Source organism: Amphiprion ocellaris, chromosome 14 (genome assembly GCF_022539595.1).
Source record: "Amphiprion ocellaris isolate individual 3 ecotype Okinawa chromosome 14, ASM2253959v1, whole genome shotgun sequence".
NCBI classification, from domain to species: domain Eukaryota; kingdom Metazoa; phylum Chordata; class Actinopteri; family Pomacentridae; genus Amphiprion; species Amphiprion ocellaris.
The window spans coordinates 17,121,845-17,139,225 of NC_072779.1; the positions used below are offsets into that span (position 1 = coordinate 17,121,845).

Genomic DNA, 17,381 nt, shown 5'->3' on the forward strand with positions numbered 1-17,381 from the left:
TGCTACAAAGTAAAAATGAAACTGAAGTAATGATTTTTATTGTGATCAAAAAAGTTTTCAGCATTGCAACCTCAGCTTTAAATATAACTTCAAACAGCAGCCGATATGCAACAAAACTAGACTTATCGATCTCACAGCTATTACAGAGCAGTGCTATAGAACTTTTGATGGTTTAATATCAGGTTCAACTCTCAGATTAGCACTTGAGATTTTAAGCTGAGACGCTGCTTAATTGTTTTATTACTTTCCAGAGATTTGCAACAGATTGCTGCTTAAACAGCCGTCGAAAAACAAAAGCCTCGAACCATTATTCTTTTGCTGCGGTGCTTAATGATCCAATTTTCTTTAATAGTCATTTTCCTTACTTGTTTCCTGATTGAATTAACTGGAAAATTTAATGTGAAAGGAAGGAAGCATCCCTTAAAGTTGGTTGTGGTTTCCGGATATGTAAAATTGAATCCAAAGTTAAAAGTCAATACACCAAGCTAATACATCGTTGCCATCGTCACCTCGCCATGTTAACTTCATCTCTGTGTGTGCATGTTTGTCCATGTGTTTGTGAATATTTGCATACACTGTGTAAAGGTTAAGGAGACATCTTGCCCCCCTGTGGTCCCCAATGGTAAACCATCCCCTGGTGTACTGCCCCATGCCCAGTCTGCACCGAATGAACAGGTGTGTGCTCATCTTGCAACAAACTTACATGTAGCACATTCAGAAATACACATTTTTCCCCCCTCATTGACTTTTTGGATGCGGTTTTGAGTGGACAAGCACAGAAATGATCGCTGGATGACTGATTTTACCATCTGGCTGCCTGTTTTGTATTGCTGGTCCTGCTATTCAATTGTAGGTCCCAGAGCTGATTCCCTCTGAGGAAGACTACAAGCGTGTGAAGAGGATCTTCACTATCGATGGCAATGATGTAACTTTTCTCCCTGCTCAGCTTGTTTGGTTTGCCTCTGCCATGCTTTAACAGAGCATGACCGGCCTGAGTCGACTGCTTGCTTCCTCAGATTCTGTCCAAAAGTTGCCTAGGTCCACATTAGGCTATCCCTGGAAGTCCCACTGCGAAGAGGGTTTTAAATTTCAGGAGTCCCCCTGTGTTGTTGGACAACTGGTGTGAAATCTGAAACTTTGTGACCAAACAGATATGTCTGGACACATAAGTTATACGGATTCCTTTAGATCTAATTTAGAGGCCTTCCTGGCAATAAGAGCCAGACTTGAGTATGCATGTCATTTCACATCCCGTTTTGGACCCATGAATGCTATCTGAACTGTATACAGTGTGATGGAAATGTTCAGAAAAGAAAACAGCAAGAATCGTTGTACTCTTACAGATGACTTGTATTTCTCTGATAATAGTTAGCTTTGACTTGTGTGATCATTTTAGCGGTTTTGGTTCTCTGAAGGTCTACCGCGTTGAAGGCACTTCTTTTTATCCTTTCTCTGATCTCCTGTTGTCTCTATTCATGTCCTATGTCTCTACCTCTGCTTTTTTGCGGGTCACTGGATCCCGACTTGCCGCTGTCCTCTTTGCTGTTTGCATGGCTAGCGTGCCAGAGGCCACAAACCCACTCAGGTACAGCCTGCTCGACCGTGGGCTCGCAGCACTCCCTCGGTCGTACAGTGCTGGAGTCTCAGCTTGTTCTTTTCTACTGACCCCACTCTGCCCTGCTTTGTGTGTGCCTGTCCGTTTGCCTTTATCCTCTTGCCGCTTTGTGGGTTTATGCGTGGTGCTGGAATGTACTAATGTGACATAAACCCGTGATTGCCAAAGTTGGTTCAAGGGTGCTTGACCAGGTTTTAAAGGGTTTGACAAGATTAATTTTTACCAGTGCTGCATTTAATTTACGATGGACTCAATGTGCCATGCAGCTGTATAATGGTATGGTTGCTTTTACTCTTCACACCTGCATGTAGATACTGAGGTTATATCATCGTCATATGCACCTGTAAGCAGCTTACTTATCAAATGGATATCTATGACTCCGGGGTCCTTGACTTTGCATGCAGTGGTAAAGTATATTTTTATATGTAGTGTTACATTGGATATTTGTGTTTGTATGGTAGCATGCCTTCTCTTTTGCTCAGTATATTAGCATTGACTATTTCTGTGTTTTACAGTTTGGATGATGTCTTGCATTTATATCTTAGTGTGTAGAGCTGATGCTGTTAACTGTGACTGTTGCAGTGTTTCTCAGTTGCTCTGGTACATTTGTCAAATCAGCCTTGACATTTCTAAAAGAGAAAGTGTATTTTTTTTTTTAAATAACTCATACAAACAGCACCGCACAATAGAAATAGCACAAGGACACACTTTTTCTTTGTGCTTTGTATCAAATTCAACAATACAAAGTTACACAATACTGTATGTGGGAGTTTGATTGCAGGAGATTGGACAGGATTCACATTTCTGCTTTTTTTGTTTGTACTGCAATTTGTTGACAGACCATGTCACCGTGATACAGAAGAGAAAAAGACAAGATAGTTTTATAGCACTGCATTACCCAAAAGAAGGAAAAAAAAAAAAACGCCATCACAGCAGACACCTGCAGAGGCTGGATAAGACAATCTGAAAGATTCTTTCTGCACTGCATTGTAAAGGAAGATATCTATTGTGATGTGGATGAGAATCTGTGGCCTGACAGACAGGCGGTGTAGAAAAACTGAACTTTAATTCAACATATCTGCCTTAGGGATGTTTACTATGTTTGCATTCCTAATTTTGCATTTTTTTCCCTTTGTGCTGTGCAGTGCTGTAAAACAGTGTTGTTTATTCTGCTCTGTGTTACACTGAAATGTTCATGCCAATACAAATACAAATGTATGATATGACAGGACTATTAAACAGATAACCAGTATGGTGCATTTTGATTAATTTGACAGCAATTAAAATAGCCTATGGTTGTACACAGACATGCATGAATGTGCCCAAAGCTTTTGCAGTTTGATTAAAATAATGAGAAACTGCTTTTATGATGTGCACAAGTGACTTGAGAATGTAGAGGTTGAACAAGCACTTTGAGAATTACTGTTCTAATTTGAGAAATGTACCACAGCAACTAAGATACACTTCAATATGACATTTGACGACACAAATTTGTGGACTGTCCCTGCTGACCCACACATTGCACTTCAGTGCACCTTATAATCCCTTCCCATTAATGCATGAATGCTGTAGTTAGTTTGTGGGGAACTACTTGAATGTGTCACTTATTCTAACAGTGTTGCTTGGCATTCTATTGCACTGTTGGGCTACTGTTGGTTTTTGAATGATATTATTTACTCCGATCAACCTCTGACCTACTATTGCGTTTTTTTTCTCACTTTGTCATATTTTACACAATTTAAATCATGCATCCTGAATGTAATGTTTAACTGTTGGAATTAAAGTGCTGAAAATAATGATGTTTGCTCCCATCTTTGTCCAGTCCAAGGTAGCCGAGGACCCTGTGGCGTTCCTTCAGGCAGCGCATTCAGCTGCGGCTAAGGTCTGATCATGGGTTTCAGTTTCATCCCCTTATGTTTCGGAGTGATGCCTGTTTTGTGTTTTTTGCGTGTGATAAACTAGTCAATGAGTGAAAGACTCAGTAGTTAGTGAGGGAATCTTACCACTTACAAAGCCCATGATTCCCTTCCCTGTAGCCTTAACTGTTGAAGTCTCTGAGTGAGAAGTATCCTACTCAGACTCATCAGTTAACTTTGCGTCTCACTCGCATCTCAAGAGAAAAAAGACATAAATATGTAGTTTTGGTGCAGTTTTCCAGTGTTTGTTACCTTGATTGCACATCTTGTTTGGGTTTTGTGTTTCCACGCATGACTCTGTCCAAACACCTGACATACTTAACCTGGTTCAGCTGTAATTTTTAGTCATGTATTTTTGTGTATGTGGTGTACCTTGTGTGAATGGTTGTCGTGATTGGCTCTGATGAAACACCCTTGTCTCACCTTCCATCTGTGAACATATTAAATGCACCATCGGTGAGTTCAGTGAACACTCTCTGAGCTCTGAAAAGTGCATTAAAAGGCGGGTCACTGGAACTCGAGTTCTTCTGTGGAGGGCTGCCAGTGTAATGGACATAAATGTGGGAGGTGAAATACAAAATCATACCAGTTCTCGCAAAATCTTACATGCTTTCACACTGAAAAAGGCCCCTTCACCGAGCAAATTCAGTTCCCCTTCTCTCATGTGACCGTGAACTGTGTTTGTGAAAATCTCATTTGTGTGATCCTTCTGGAAGTCCATTATGCAGTGATGTGATTAAATAATCAATAATTTAACACTGATTATTATTTTATTATCTTTAATGCTCAGTAATTGTTCATACAAATGTGTCTCCAACAGGGAAAGACTGAGGAGCAGATAGCAGCAGAGAGAGCCTGGTATAATACAGAGAAAGTATGGCTTGTTCACAAGGATGGATTTTCCTTGGGTTAGTAAAATGTCTGTGTTTATTTATTAGTATGCATTATGAGAGGTATGTGTGGGTGTTTAAAGCAAACAAAATGCCTTTTAAATTTTAATGTTAAAAGGTGCAAGAATAGACGCTTCCACTTTACCTTAGGGCGTTTGTAATTAGACGAACCATGTTTTCAACACTGACCATGTGTTAAGTTTTAATAAATCTTAGACATTATTAAAAGAGATATAACTGCCTCACATTGTCAGGCATGTAAGATGAGATGAAGCTTTTGCACTCGGGTCAAGATCATGTGTCACGATAAATTAACTCCGCACTTTGTGGGGATGCAGCGACTCTCCTGAAGACAGAGACAGGCAGCCTGCCAGAGGGGAAGGTGAAAATCCGCCTGGAGAGTGATGGATCTTTATTGGATGTGGACGAAGATGATGTGGAGAAGGTATTTAATCATCAAATCAACTCTGAACCTCATCAATTACAGAAGACACTGGGTGAGTGTGTGACCGCCTCTGACTTTGAACTCTAGGCAAACCCTCCCTTGTTTGACCGACTGGAGGACCTGGCCTCGCTGCAGTATCTGAATGAGTCGAGCGTGATGCACTCCCTGCGGCAGCGCTATGGCAGTAACCTGGTGCACACCCACGCTGGGCCCAACATGGTGGTCATTAACCCCATTAGCGCTCCCTCAATGTATTCTGAGAAGGTAGTGTGCTGCCGCTACATAATGTGACACATCTCTTATGGATAAGCATAAATGAGAGCGCAGTGAGAATGAATTGCATTCACGACGATACTAAATTGATATGTATAGCCTCAATGATTTTTTTTTTCCCCTCTCCATCTTCTTTCTAGGTGATGCAAATGTTCAAGGGCTGCAGAAGGGAGGATGCTGCCCCTCACATTTACAGCATGGCACAGGCTGCCTATAGAAACCTTCTGACCACTCGCCAGGATCAATCCATTGTCTTGCTGGGCAAGAGTGGAAGTGGCAAAACCACCAACTGCCAACACATCATCCAGTATCTGATAACCATCGCTGGAAGCACCAACAAAACCTTCTCTAGTAAGTTGGAAAGGATACACTATGAATTTAGTAAATTTCAATTTGGTTTGCGCTTTTAGCCATGTGTTTCCTGCCAAATAACATTTTTTCTTGTTGCTTGTAGCAGAGAAATGGCAGGCTGTCTATTCGGTTTTGGAGGCTTTTGGAAATGCCTCCACCTGTATGAATGGGAATGCTAGTCGCTTCTCGCATATTGTTTCACTGGACTTCGACCAGGCGGGCCTGGTGACCTCAGCTTCTATCCAGGTACAAATACAAACACATTTATTTCAATCACTTGGAATCAGCTACTGAATCTCTTCCTTATGCATGCCTGCTTTTATCACACATTTGAGCCTTTGTTATTATGCTTACTTGCATGGCCTGTGATAATATTATTTTTGTATCATTTTAATATCCTGTCCTCCTATTGCTTTGCAGACCATGCTCCTAGAGAAGATGAGGGTGACAAGAAGACCAGAGGGGGAGTCCACTTTTAATGTCTTTTACTACCTGATGGCTGGAGTAGATAGCTCTCTTAGGTCGGGATTATTACTCTCATGCCAATTAAAATTACAATACGCCACAGTTCTGCACTGGATTTATTACATAGATATATCACAGTGATATAGTGCTCCTGTTGGAAAGTGCTACCCATTCCTGACTTTGATGTCCTTTTGTCTTGTTTCTTATTTCTTCATCAGAACCGAGCTGCACCTCAATCACTTTGCAGAAAACAATGCATTTGGAATCACAGCACAGACTAAGGTGAATGCTGAGTGTTTTTATAGAGCCAGAGATATAAAAATATTACTTTAAGAAGCTACAAAGCTAAAGTACTTTTATATGAATCTGCCAGACAGAGGATAAGCAGCGGGCCTCGCAGCAGTTTTCCAAGCTGCAAGCAGCCATGAAGGTTTTGGGAATCAGTGCTGATGAGCAAAGGGCCCTCTGGCTTGTCCTTGGGGCAATCTACCATCTTGGGGCTGCAGGAGCAACCAAGGGTAAGATTGCTGCACTCACTGAAATGTTTGCCATGCTACAGCTGCATCATTTAATAATACTGATGATGTTTTTCATAATAGAACATGTACCAGTAACAAAGATTCGGACTGATTGGTGCGTTCACACTCCAATGCATGATGAAAAACAAGAGTAATGACAAAAATCCCCCTTGTTAGCTAAATTTATTTTAACACACACTTTATGTGATCTGACAGACGTCAAGGCTGCACTGGTAATGGGTTCTGTGTGATGCAAGACAGATGTAATCCATAGAACTGAATTGTGCATCTGCAGTTTGAAAGATGTTGTGCACATTGTTAGACTGAGCTGCACAGCTCAAATTCAAAATATAGACCATTACAGAGAAGTTTATGATATAGAACTGAAGGCACTTAGATATGAAAAACAACTCAAATCACTCAAGACACATTTATAGTCCGAGGCTGCTAAAAAGACTCAATGTTTTTTGCTCATTAGATGTGATCCTCGGTCAGATTTTCTTTATTATACATTTCTGAACAAACATATCAAATAAACAGAGCCCTCTTTGTGCCAGAACAACTGAAGCCACTGGCAATCTACCTGAATTTAATTGCTAAGAGGCACTGTTGCAGCTCAGGAATGAAAAAACGCCTCAACACACATCTTGACAAACAATTATTTTGTCGTAACAATACATCGCAGGGCTAAAGGAAACAGCAGTCCTCATAAATACAAGGGCTGGCGTTGGTCTGAAGCAGTTTGTATGACGAAACCTAACGCAAGAGTTATTTTCCTCCCAGGTTATAGAACTTTCATTTGTCAGCATTTTACTTTATTTTTAAAAAAGGATATCTGCTATTTGTTAAGGCTGAAATAGTCACAAAGATTTTTTTTATTACTCACAAGCTCAGTGTTACTCATATTTTATCCCTCAGTTTGAAACGCCCTTCAGCTTCTCAAGGACAGAATCTGTGTTTCATTAGAGCCTTTCCAAATAGAGATGTAAAAGTCTCTGTTTTTTTACATTTAATAATAACTTGTATCAATTTCTTGACACATTAAGAATTTTCTTTGTTATTTATTTCACCTTTCCTTAGTGGGCGTATTTACTAAGATGTACACATGTAGCAAACTGAGGACATTTGATATTAGAAAAAGTATTTTTGTCTGATTGCCACACAAATTAATTAACTAAATAATGAATATCAGAATAATAAACAACATAAAACCCACAAGAAATGTATAGAAGCAGTGACCGTAATTGAGCATTTTGTGTACTGTTTGTTCACTCTTGTACTGTAATTGCCAGTCACTTATGCGGAGTCGCTTGCCAAATTATTTCCAGTGATCCCCTCCAGTTGGCTACCAATCTTTTTGATGGCATCAAACCACCATCTAGGAAGAGTATAATTTTTTTTACAACAGTGAGTGTTGTCTGTTATTGGGACTACAGACACCAAACAACTTGGTTCTGATCTGTGAATTACAGGGTTACTTTTGAATTCAGGCCTGGTGTCTTTCTGTTAAACAGAGCGTTACTTATGAAGCAGCAATGCATGATGGGGCAGGAGTAGTAAACCTAGAGTCGGCCCTGATGGGAATTTGATTCTGTGTCTCTGTCTTATTTATTCATAAAATACTACACATCATTAAAAGCACATTTGTTGCCAGAGCTCAGTTTGTGTATTGGCCATCGCATCCAATATTAAAGAGGATATAAAAGCTGTTTATTTCAGTGCAGCTTCATAAAGTGACACAAGAGGGCAGCAATGATCTCTAATCCCTCTTGATCCAATTAAAGTGCCCACCTGAAATGAACTTGCCTCTCTCTGTTTACTGTGCTGTCAACATTTATAACAAGTGTAGACAGAAGAAGGCCACAGTGTGAGTCTGGGTACTTTAAAGTGAAAATACTGTACATATGCAGTTTTCTCATCTTTAAGAGTCTCACACTCCTTACTGTTTGATTCAGTTATATTGGCAAACCCAGTTTGTTCTTTTTGATGTTTTTGCAGAATTTAAATAATTGCGGTGCCGAGTATCTATCAAAGGGAGTATTTAGAGGTCTTTGCTTGTCTTTACAACCATCCTGCTTATCATTATAAGAAGTATGCAAGGCTTCTGCAGCAGTGATGAAACAGATAGAGCCCACTACTCTCTGTGTGAAATTCCCCAATTTCTCTCTTAAGTCTTAGAAGATACCACTTCATGGTGGATTAAAACTGAAGTTTGCACCCGTATCTGCATGTTTCCATCACTCAGCCTCCAGATTAAAGAGAAACTTGTGTTTCCCAACAGAAGCCCTTATGTAAATAAATTAATTGTGTCCCCTAATGATAAGTTTTGCTTTCATTCTCAAGAAGATAAAAGGGGCAATTATCACTTCAACTTCACAGACATGCTTTCAGCGTTAAACAATGGAGGATTTTCTTTGTAGAAGCTTGTGGCTATGTCCTTTTTTCCACTGTACTTAAATGTATTTAAGCTAGCACCCTTTTTGAGCACGCTTTTAGTGCATGTTCTCATCAGCTGTGCCAGTGTCAGCTTGACCAGAGACATAATCCTACCCTGTCAGTGACGGGATTGTCACAAAGCTACCATGCGCCTGCAATAGTTGGTAGAAGGGCTAATGGAGGTTTTCATGCACGTGTCTCAGCTGGCAGGAAACAATTTGCACGTCATGAGTGGGCCCAGAAGGCAGCGTACCTGCTGGGCTGCACCCTGGAGGAGCTCTCCTCCTCCATCTTCAAGCACCAGGCCAAGGGCACCCTGCCCAGAGCCAGCGCCATCCGCCAGGCTCCTGACGAAAATGGTACAGCAGATGCAGGTACTCCACACACCACATTTACCAACACACATTTCCCTCCTCATTCCTCACAGTCTCCCTTCCACCGCCACCCTTTTCTCTTTGTCACTCTCACTCTGTTTCCACGTGCACACACACACACACACACACACACACACACACACACACACACACACACACACACACACACACACACACACACACACACACACACACACGTGCCCGCATATGCCTCTGCTCATCACCTGGGGGAAATTGCATACACCAGAGAAAGTAAAGCTTATCTTAGTAATGAATACCACAGCTTTACAATGGCTATTGATAGATAAGTACACACACTATGTCGGGACAAGCAATTTTGGATCCACTTTTCGTTCATTGTCCTTGAAATCATAATTGCCTCGCATTGATTTTTCACATGTGCGGCTTCTCTGACTTCCATCAAGACTAGACGGCAACACATTTTGAAGGGCACGATGATACAGTTAAAAGTCTATCACAGCGGGGATGGACGGAAGTGACCTCCGTTTCACCTTCCCTGTATCTTCCGTCACCGATGAGCACACAGTCAGTGTGTGAGACTGTGCACACGTGAAAACATCCCCTAAGCGACATAAACTTACTATTTTGTGTGACAATGGAATGAATTAGCAGAGCTTAACAGGTGGCCATTGCCGCTAGGCACAGCCATGAGTATACGCTGTTTGATCTGACCACTTTCAAAACACCTGAGTCCTAAATGACACTTTTTTATAAAGACAATTTCTGGCCCAGTTGGGATACCTTATGCCTCTGGGCATAATATGCTCAAATATGATGCTATTGCACTTCTTTTTAGAAGCAAATATCCTGCCCATAGTCTAAGCTTAGATTTTACAGCCCAAAACACTGACATTTATTCCTCTAATTCCACTGGTCCTCATGTTATTTTTATGATGGAGATTTTGCAAACTGGTTGTTACTGATTTGTTCTGTCTAACTGCTTTTCAGGATCCAAAGCTACAGCCATGGAGTGTTTAGAGGCTATGGCATCTGGGCTTTACTCTGAAATCTTCACTATCCTCATTTCTCTAATAAACCGGTTAGTATCACACATCATTATATGTTAGCAATGTGTAGATTTTTCTTTTTAATGAATCTTAACGTATTAGCCATCTTTCTAAACCATGAAAACAAGTGCAAATTACCATAATTTATTTGAGTTTAGACAAAGCTTCTCCAGTGTTTGTGTGTCCAGTTGGATTTTGGTTATGAAATAGATGTACACTACCGTTCAAAAGTTCGAGGTCGCTGAGAAATTTCCATATTTTTGTGTTAGCTAATGGTGTTGAAAGGCTAATTGATGATTACAAAACCTTTGTGCAGTTATGTTAGCACATGAATAAAAGCGTGAGTTTTCATGGAAAACATGACATTGTCTGGGTGACCCCAAACTTTTGAATGGTAATGTATGTTCAGCATTACGCTTAGGGATGGAGTGGAGAGAGATGAGGTTAAAGCTGGGGGTTATGCAGTGAATGGAATCAATTAAAAGCTGCCTCTAATATTGCAACACTGATGTTTCCGTGTATGTGTGTATGTGTTTGCCCTCTGTGCTTTAGGGCCTTGAAATCCAGCCAGCACTCCCTGTGCTCGCTGCTCATAGTGGACACACCAGGCTTTCAAAACCCCAGGCTGGCGAAGCGCGAGTGCGCCGCGACCTTTGAGGACCTTTGCCACAACTACACTCAAGAACGTCTGCAGACTCTCTTCTACCAGCGTACCTTTGTTCAGGAGTTGGAGAGATATAAAGAGGTAAGGGCATGCATGCGATGCATACGTACAACCTCACTGTCTCGTTCACTCCTTCTCTTTGTCTGCTGCTTTCTCTCTGATATATCAACTCCAATAGTGCATGTGTTCACATATCAGATGCACTATCCGTCCCACCTGTCACACGCTGTGACAAGCCAAAGTAGTTCATGTGTTAGGCCGTCTCATTAGCGATGCCAGTCTTCACCTCTTCTGCTGAGATCAAAGTAAAGTCACTCACAACCGCCTTTGGGAGACACGCCCAGCTGCACAGCAGTGGTGTTGCTCCCTGACGAAGGAGCTATTCTTCTGCTGTCCTCCTTTGAGTTCTGTCTGGCAGCGATGGACTATAATAACTGAGCACATTCATCCCTGAGGATTTAGATATTTAAGGACAAATAATAGAGATTTTTCTTTCATTACTGACAATTATATTCATCCATTCCAGCTGTCCCAATTCCAATCTTAGAAATCTTCTTCTTATTGAAAACTCAGCTAATAGCACACTAAAGCTAACAAGAAATCCTGATCATATTACTTTTAATACTGTGAACAAGGATCCTGGGATTTCCCACCCACTTTCCCACCCACATCCTCTGCCTGAGAGAAAGGGAATTGGAGCGAAATGAAGCATTGCATAAATCTGTGTAGTGTAATTCTCTGTTGTCAGTACATCTTGAAAATATAAGAAGCTACAAAGCTGTCATTGTAAACTAGGTCAAACTCATTTAAAATGGCACACAGTATTAACAATGACAGTCACAGCCAGGTTGAACTATGATACACACGATAGAGAAATGCTTTATATTTTTGAATTAAACGCTGCGGAGTGCTCTCACTGTTTGGGTAGCTTTTTTGTGTTTCCTTTGCATACTGACTCTCCACAGCAGAGAACAGAAATCACTTAGGCTACTTCACATACACAGTCGACTCGAACGCTGGCATCTGTCATGGCTACTCTATTACCATTACAAGCATTTTCATCCATTTCTAGTGCAGCCTGCACTTTGTCACTGTGTGCCTCTGCCTGCCTGTTTTGCTCTGGTGAAGGTAATTTACTGTATTAATTTCCACTTTGCCCCAGAAATGTTATCATCTACATCAGTAATTAAATCTTTTAGCATTTCCATTTACCTATAGGAAAATCAGTCATAGTAAATGCCAAACTTTCTTGTTATTTTAATAGATTTGTTGTGGCTTTTAGTTTTCTTATATGCCTTTACTTTTTTTTTTTTTTTTTTTTTAGAAAATATTTTATTATCCATAAAAATCTTTGAAATTATTATGCCTCCCAGCACCTTTACTGGGCCATAAAGACGAATCAGGATTTTAAATTACTTGATGACTGGCAGCTAGCTAATGAAATAACAAGCATGAGATCAGTGTCGATTAATTCATCATAATGTAATGATTTTTTTTTTTTTTTAGATTTTTAGATTAGTAGTCAAGTAGGTCTATAAAATGTCAGAAAATATCAAGAAAGGGTTCATAATTTCCTGCAGTCCAGTTTTCAATTTCAATCTGTCAAAGTAAAAGCCCAAACCCCAAAGATATTCATTCTACTAATATATTGCACATCATAAAGAAAAGCAATGAGTCCCTCTGAAATTTCAGAGGCTGGAAACGGCAAATGTTTTGTATTTGCTTGAAAAATGATGTGATTCGCTGATTGTTAACATAATCAACAGTCAGAGAGGCTCAGTCAGTGCCTTAGTTCAAAAAGCTTTCAAAACCCACCTGTACAAACAGAGATTAGTCTAATATTTTATATCTATTCTAATCCTTTGTTGCTGCCCTTTTTAAATGTTTTGCTGTTGCTTTTTTTTTCTTGTGTTTTTGTATATGCTAATGTTGCCTTGTAAGCCACTAGTTTTTGAAGGATACTATAGAAATGGTCCTAACTGGGTGCTCCAGTAGCTCAACTGGTTGAGCGAACGACCCATGAACAGGGGCTGTAGTCCCCGATGCGGCCAGGGTTCGAGTCTTACCCACAGCCATTTGCTGCAGGTCCTTCCCCCACTCTTCTCCCCACATTTCTATCGCCACTGTCCTCTCTACAATAAAGACAATAAATGAAAAAAAAAGGTCCTAACTGATTAATTAATTGTAACTAGGACTCCTTGTAGTAGATTTCCAAATTGTGACATTGACATTAACTTTCTAAGAGGCAGGGTCACATGGATCCTGCATCTAAGGGCTCATGGCTGCAAGGAATCACTGTTGTGTTGGAGTAGTCAACAATGTTCACTTCTGAAAGCTCCTTTTTCCTGGGTAATCAACAGATTTGTGACAAATTAGGGGGGAAAAAAACAACATAAAGTGTGGTTTTAGGCCTCCATGTGCCACCAGAACAGCTTCAGTGCTCCTTGGCATTGATTCTCTGTTTTTATGGAGCTCCACTGGAGGGAGGAGCGGCATCCTTCCAAAAGATATTCCCCTGTTTGGTGGGAATATGGTTTGGCTTTGGTGGTCTAAAATCTCCCACTGGTGTTAAGTTGGGTTGAGATTTGGTGACTGTAAAAGTCACAGCATTTGATTTACATTATATTTACGCTCATCAAACCATTCAGTGACCCTTTGTGCCTTATGTAAAATGGCACTGCTGCCTTGGAAGAGGCCACTACCATCAGGGTAGGACTGTTTTATGAAAAGATACAGGGGATCACTCAGAACAACTTTGTATTGATTTGCAGTGACCTTTCCCACTAATTGGACAAGTAGATCCAAACCATGCCAACAAAGTATCCTGATTTAACACATACTGTATCTATGACCATATATTAACCCAGAGCTGCAGACTCCCTTGGATCCTGAACACTATTTCAGTCCCTGAGTGACTTTCAAAAACACAATGCCAAACAATAATTTAAGCAGATTTATTTTTCAGTTTCTTATATTTCGCTCTTCAAAAATCACCACTCACATCTCCCAAAGAAAATATAGTTTTTCCACAAATTTAGCATCACCACAAGTCATTAAAGAGTCTATCAATCTGCTTGTCTGTCTTCCTCCAGGAGAACATCGAGCTTTCTTTAGACGACACAGAACCGAGCACATCTCTGTCTGTAGCAGTGGTTGACCAGGCCTCAAGCCAAGCACTGGTAAGTTTAGTGTTCTCTGCTTTCTGTTGTCCTTACTTTTATCTTAATATTTTACTCACATAGTCGCTTCTTTTTTCTTGTTGTTTTCATGCATAAATCCTGTATTGGTGTAATAACTTGCATCTGAATGTTTATCCAGACACCTAAGGGACTTGCACAGCTTTCATGATCTATTTTCATACAGTACTCTCAGGGTGCCCTTCTTTTAATTCAGCATTGAATATTGTTTTCCAGCCTCAGAAGTTTTCTTCATGCTAGTTTTGTTTGATAGAGACTGGAAAGAAGAGTGTAGGAGCAAGAAAAGAAAGGTTAGAGAATTGACTTCAGAAAAGAAAATCAATGTTTGGCCTTTGCAGCCTATGATCTGCACCATGGAAACAGAAATGGCAGAGTTTAGAGAGTCATAGATCACTTTGCTGTAATTCCAATGTGTTTGGTTTGAGTGCTTTACTTTTTAAAGGGTCCCTGCTCTAATGGGAATGTCATCAGAAGCAGTGAACTGTAGTACATCACACTAAAAACCCAAGAAAAAAAACACACACAGATTCTTCAAAGTCATTTCTAAAGTAAACTCTAAAGATCTCCTGCGAAGAGTCAAAAGGCATTTTGATCAAAGATTTTTTTTTCACTCAGATATTTATTTTTTTGTGTTTTGTAGCTCAGATGTCCGTTATCACAAACAACCTTAATGCTCAATTCATTGCAAGCCTCGTAGTTGTCATATGTCTCCTCCAAACTGATACCCTGTGTTGTATTTGCACTCAGTGTAGTGTGCACTGCTGATAAGGATGCCTCCAGTGCAACCTCCTGATAGCTGCTGAAACAGATTTTGGTTTTGTGGGTTTGGTTCCTAAGCCAGGGTTCCCAGGGTAGACTCAGACATTAGCCATGTTGTCCAAGCTGGCTACCTTCATGTGGAGATTGTTTCTCTCTGGAGTACATTACATTAGTGGCTTATCCTCAATGCCTTTGGACAAAAAGTGCACCACTCAAACCTACGAGTACAGCAAGTTGAGGCTAAAACAATGCTGTTTAAAGATGAAAATACACAGTAAGCAACATACCAGCTAATATGTGTGACACAGACTTATAAAGTCACATGTACTCGTACGATATCATACATCAAGATTAAAAAGTCTTTTATCGTGCCCTTTTGTCATGATCATTACTGCCCAAGGGGATTTTATTTTCTTCAGTGTTCACACTGATTGCATTACTTTTTAATCCCATCTCCCCCTCTACTCCTCATATTTAAAAACTCTGTTTTGTCTCCGTAGTCATTATAAGGAAAATCCAGATTGATGATGCTTTCACTGCAGCGACTGCTGAAGGACGCAAGGACCACATACGCTTTCGAGACTTTAATTTCCAGAGCTAATATTATTATCAGGCCTGTCACAACTGGCTCAGACTCAGAAAACACACAGCAATACAACTGCTTGTACTGACATTTAGGAGAACCCCCGAATATTTAATGAAACCGTGACTGCAGAGGCCGGCAACCCAGCATTTGAAAGATAATTTTCTGAATTTTTCATAAGCAATTATTGTTTTTTCTTGTACCCAGGAGGTGGATAAATAATAAAAGCTAGGAAATATACTTAGATTCATCAGTGTGTTCCCATTAAACAGCTAAAATGAGCTAAACGTCCTTGTGGCAAGGTGGTTTGTTACTTATGTATGGGGTACAGTTGGTAAAACAATCTTTCTTGAGGCAGACTTGTTACTAAAGAGGGTCGATGCGGTAAAATGGAAGAGTGGAGCGAAGGTAAAATAGAACATTTTGTGTCCGCAATAAAACTTGTGTAAATCTATGATCTTTGAGTGTACATGTGTGTGTACATGTTTATTTGACAGGTCCGGACAGTTCGAACGGATGAGGCCCGAGGCCTGCTGTGGCTGATGGAAGAGGAGGCGCTACAGCCTGCAGGATCAGAGGAAACACTGTTGGGACGTCTCTTTAGCTACTATGGACCCGCTGAGGGCGAGAGTAAAGGCAAGGAGAGGACAAACATACACACATGCACACACAAACTCACCATTAAAGCTAATACAAAGCATTTAGCTAATGGTCTTTTAAGAACTGAGTAAAAAAAAAAAATCTCATTTTCAAATATAAAAAAAATTGTTATGCATATTTAAACCAGAAATTTGCATTATATTAATATTAATGTTGTTGCCTGCTTTCATCTCTGTTGTTGTGGCACAGTATACTATATGTATGATTTATATAGATGATTAGTGACAGCTGATTAATTTTTTGCTCCTGTTTTCCCAGTATATACCAACCCTTCCTGTGACTTGCTTTAAAATTCCACCATATGCTATTTGGAGTAGTCAAGACATATCACAGTACTGTGCTGACTACTTTCTGTTTTGTTTCATGGTACACTGTATTGTATTGTGCTTTCCATTGCTATATAACTGTACACAAAGCACACAAAGCATCAGCTGGACTAGTTTTATAGCGTAGATGAGTCAAACAAATCTTTTCCCTGTATATTGTAGGCAACCTTGGCTTGCCAAGGATACAGCTTTTAAAAATTTCCACATCGAATTTAATAGAATTCAGAAAAAAAACGTTGAGGACAGTGTCATATTTGCCCTCCGAAACAACAGCTAGAGGCTTTTCTATCCTATTTCTTACACGGGCCAGATTTGAGTTTCTCTATTTACTTTATCAGTGAAATCTCTTTGATGATTTTCCACATCATGCTTAAGGCTAACCATTACATTATTTATGTCAGCACAATATAGATAGATGTAAACATTTCACACTAAACCTGAATAGACAGGCTTATGTGGTCCATGAACAACTAGGTCAACTAGGAACAGACAGTTATTATCTCTATAACAATAATGTTTCTGTGGGTTTGTGAGAGACAGCACATACAGAGTCATCAGGGCTTGATGAATAAGCTTGTTTTAACATTTCTGCAGATTGCGCTAACTTTTGAGGGATATTATTCATTTTTGTCATCTTCCTGCATGTCTGTTTACATTAGGTCACACTTTCCTGTTAAAGAGTGAAAAAGAGAATCATTTCCTGCTTGGTCACGGCCATGGGACTGACTGGGTGGAATACGATGTCCGTGGGTGGCTGAACTATGCCAAGCAGAATCCTGCCTCCAGCAACGCTGCGAGCCTCCTGCAGGACTCCCAGAAGTAAGCATCACCCTTGCAGGAGGCGTCTATCATGGGTGACGTGGACATGAAATATTACTTGA

At 40.3% G+C, this 17,381-nt stretch overlaps 1 protein-coding gene across 9 annotated transcripts in view; it reads left to right on the forward strand.

Annotated features, from left to right (window-relative positions):
- LOC111571749 (unconventional myosin-XVIIIa) overlaps window positions 1-17,381 on the forward strand; it is a 57,560-nt gene that overhangs the window by 4,249 nt on the left and 35,930 nt on the right. For 4 of the 9 annotated variants that reach the window (XM_055017063.1, XM_055017065.1, XM_055017056.1 and 1 more), the window contains exons 5-22: window positions 586-675; window positions 854-925; window positions 1,559-1,585; window positions 3,438-3,497; window positions 4,352-4,439; window positions 4,760-4,866; window positions 4,954-5,130; window positions 5,280-5,490; window positions 5,594-5,736; window positions 5,911-6,011; window positions 6,174-6,237; window positions 6,329-6,473; window positions 9,113-9,283; window positions 10,253-10,343; window positions 10,864-11,056; window positions 14,068-14,154; window positions 16,012-16,150; window positions 17,160-17,319. In XM_055017063.1, coding sequence (XP_054873038.1) covers window positions 586-675; window positions 854-925; window positions 1,559-1,585; window positions 3,438-3,497; window positions 4,352-4,439; window positions 4,760-4,866; window positions 4,954-5,130; window positions 5,280-5,490; window positions 5,594-5,736; window positions 5,911-6,011; window positions 6,174-6,237; window positions 6,329-6,473; window positions 9,113-9,283; window positions 10,253-10,343; window positions 10,864-11,056; window positions 14,068-14,154; window positions 16,012-16,150; window positions 17,160-17,319 — 2,126 coding nt within the window. The remainder of the gene's footprint in view (window positions 1-585; window positions 676-853; window positions 926-1,558; window positions 1,586-3,437; window positions 3,498-4,351; window positions 4,440-4,759; window positions 4,867-4,953; window positions 5,131-5,279; window positions 5,491-5,593; window positions 5,737-5,910; window positions 6,012-6,173; window positions 6,238-6,328; window positions 6,474-9,112; window positions 9,284-10,252; window positions 10,344-10,863; window positions 11,057-14,067; window positions 14,155-16,011; window positions 16,151-17,159; window positions 17,320-17,381) is intronic. The other 5 variants (XM_055017057.1, XM_055017058.1, XM_055017060.1 and 2 more) reach the window with 5 other exon arrangements.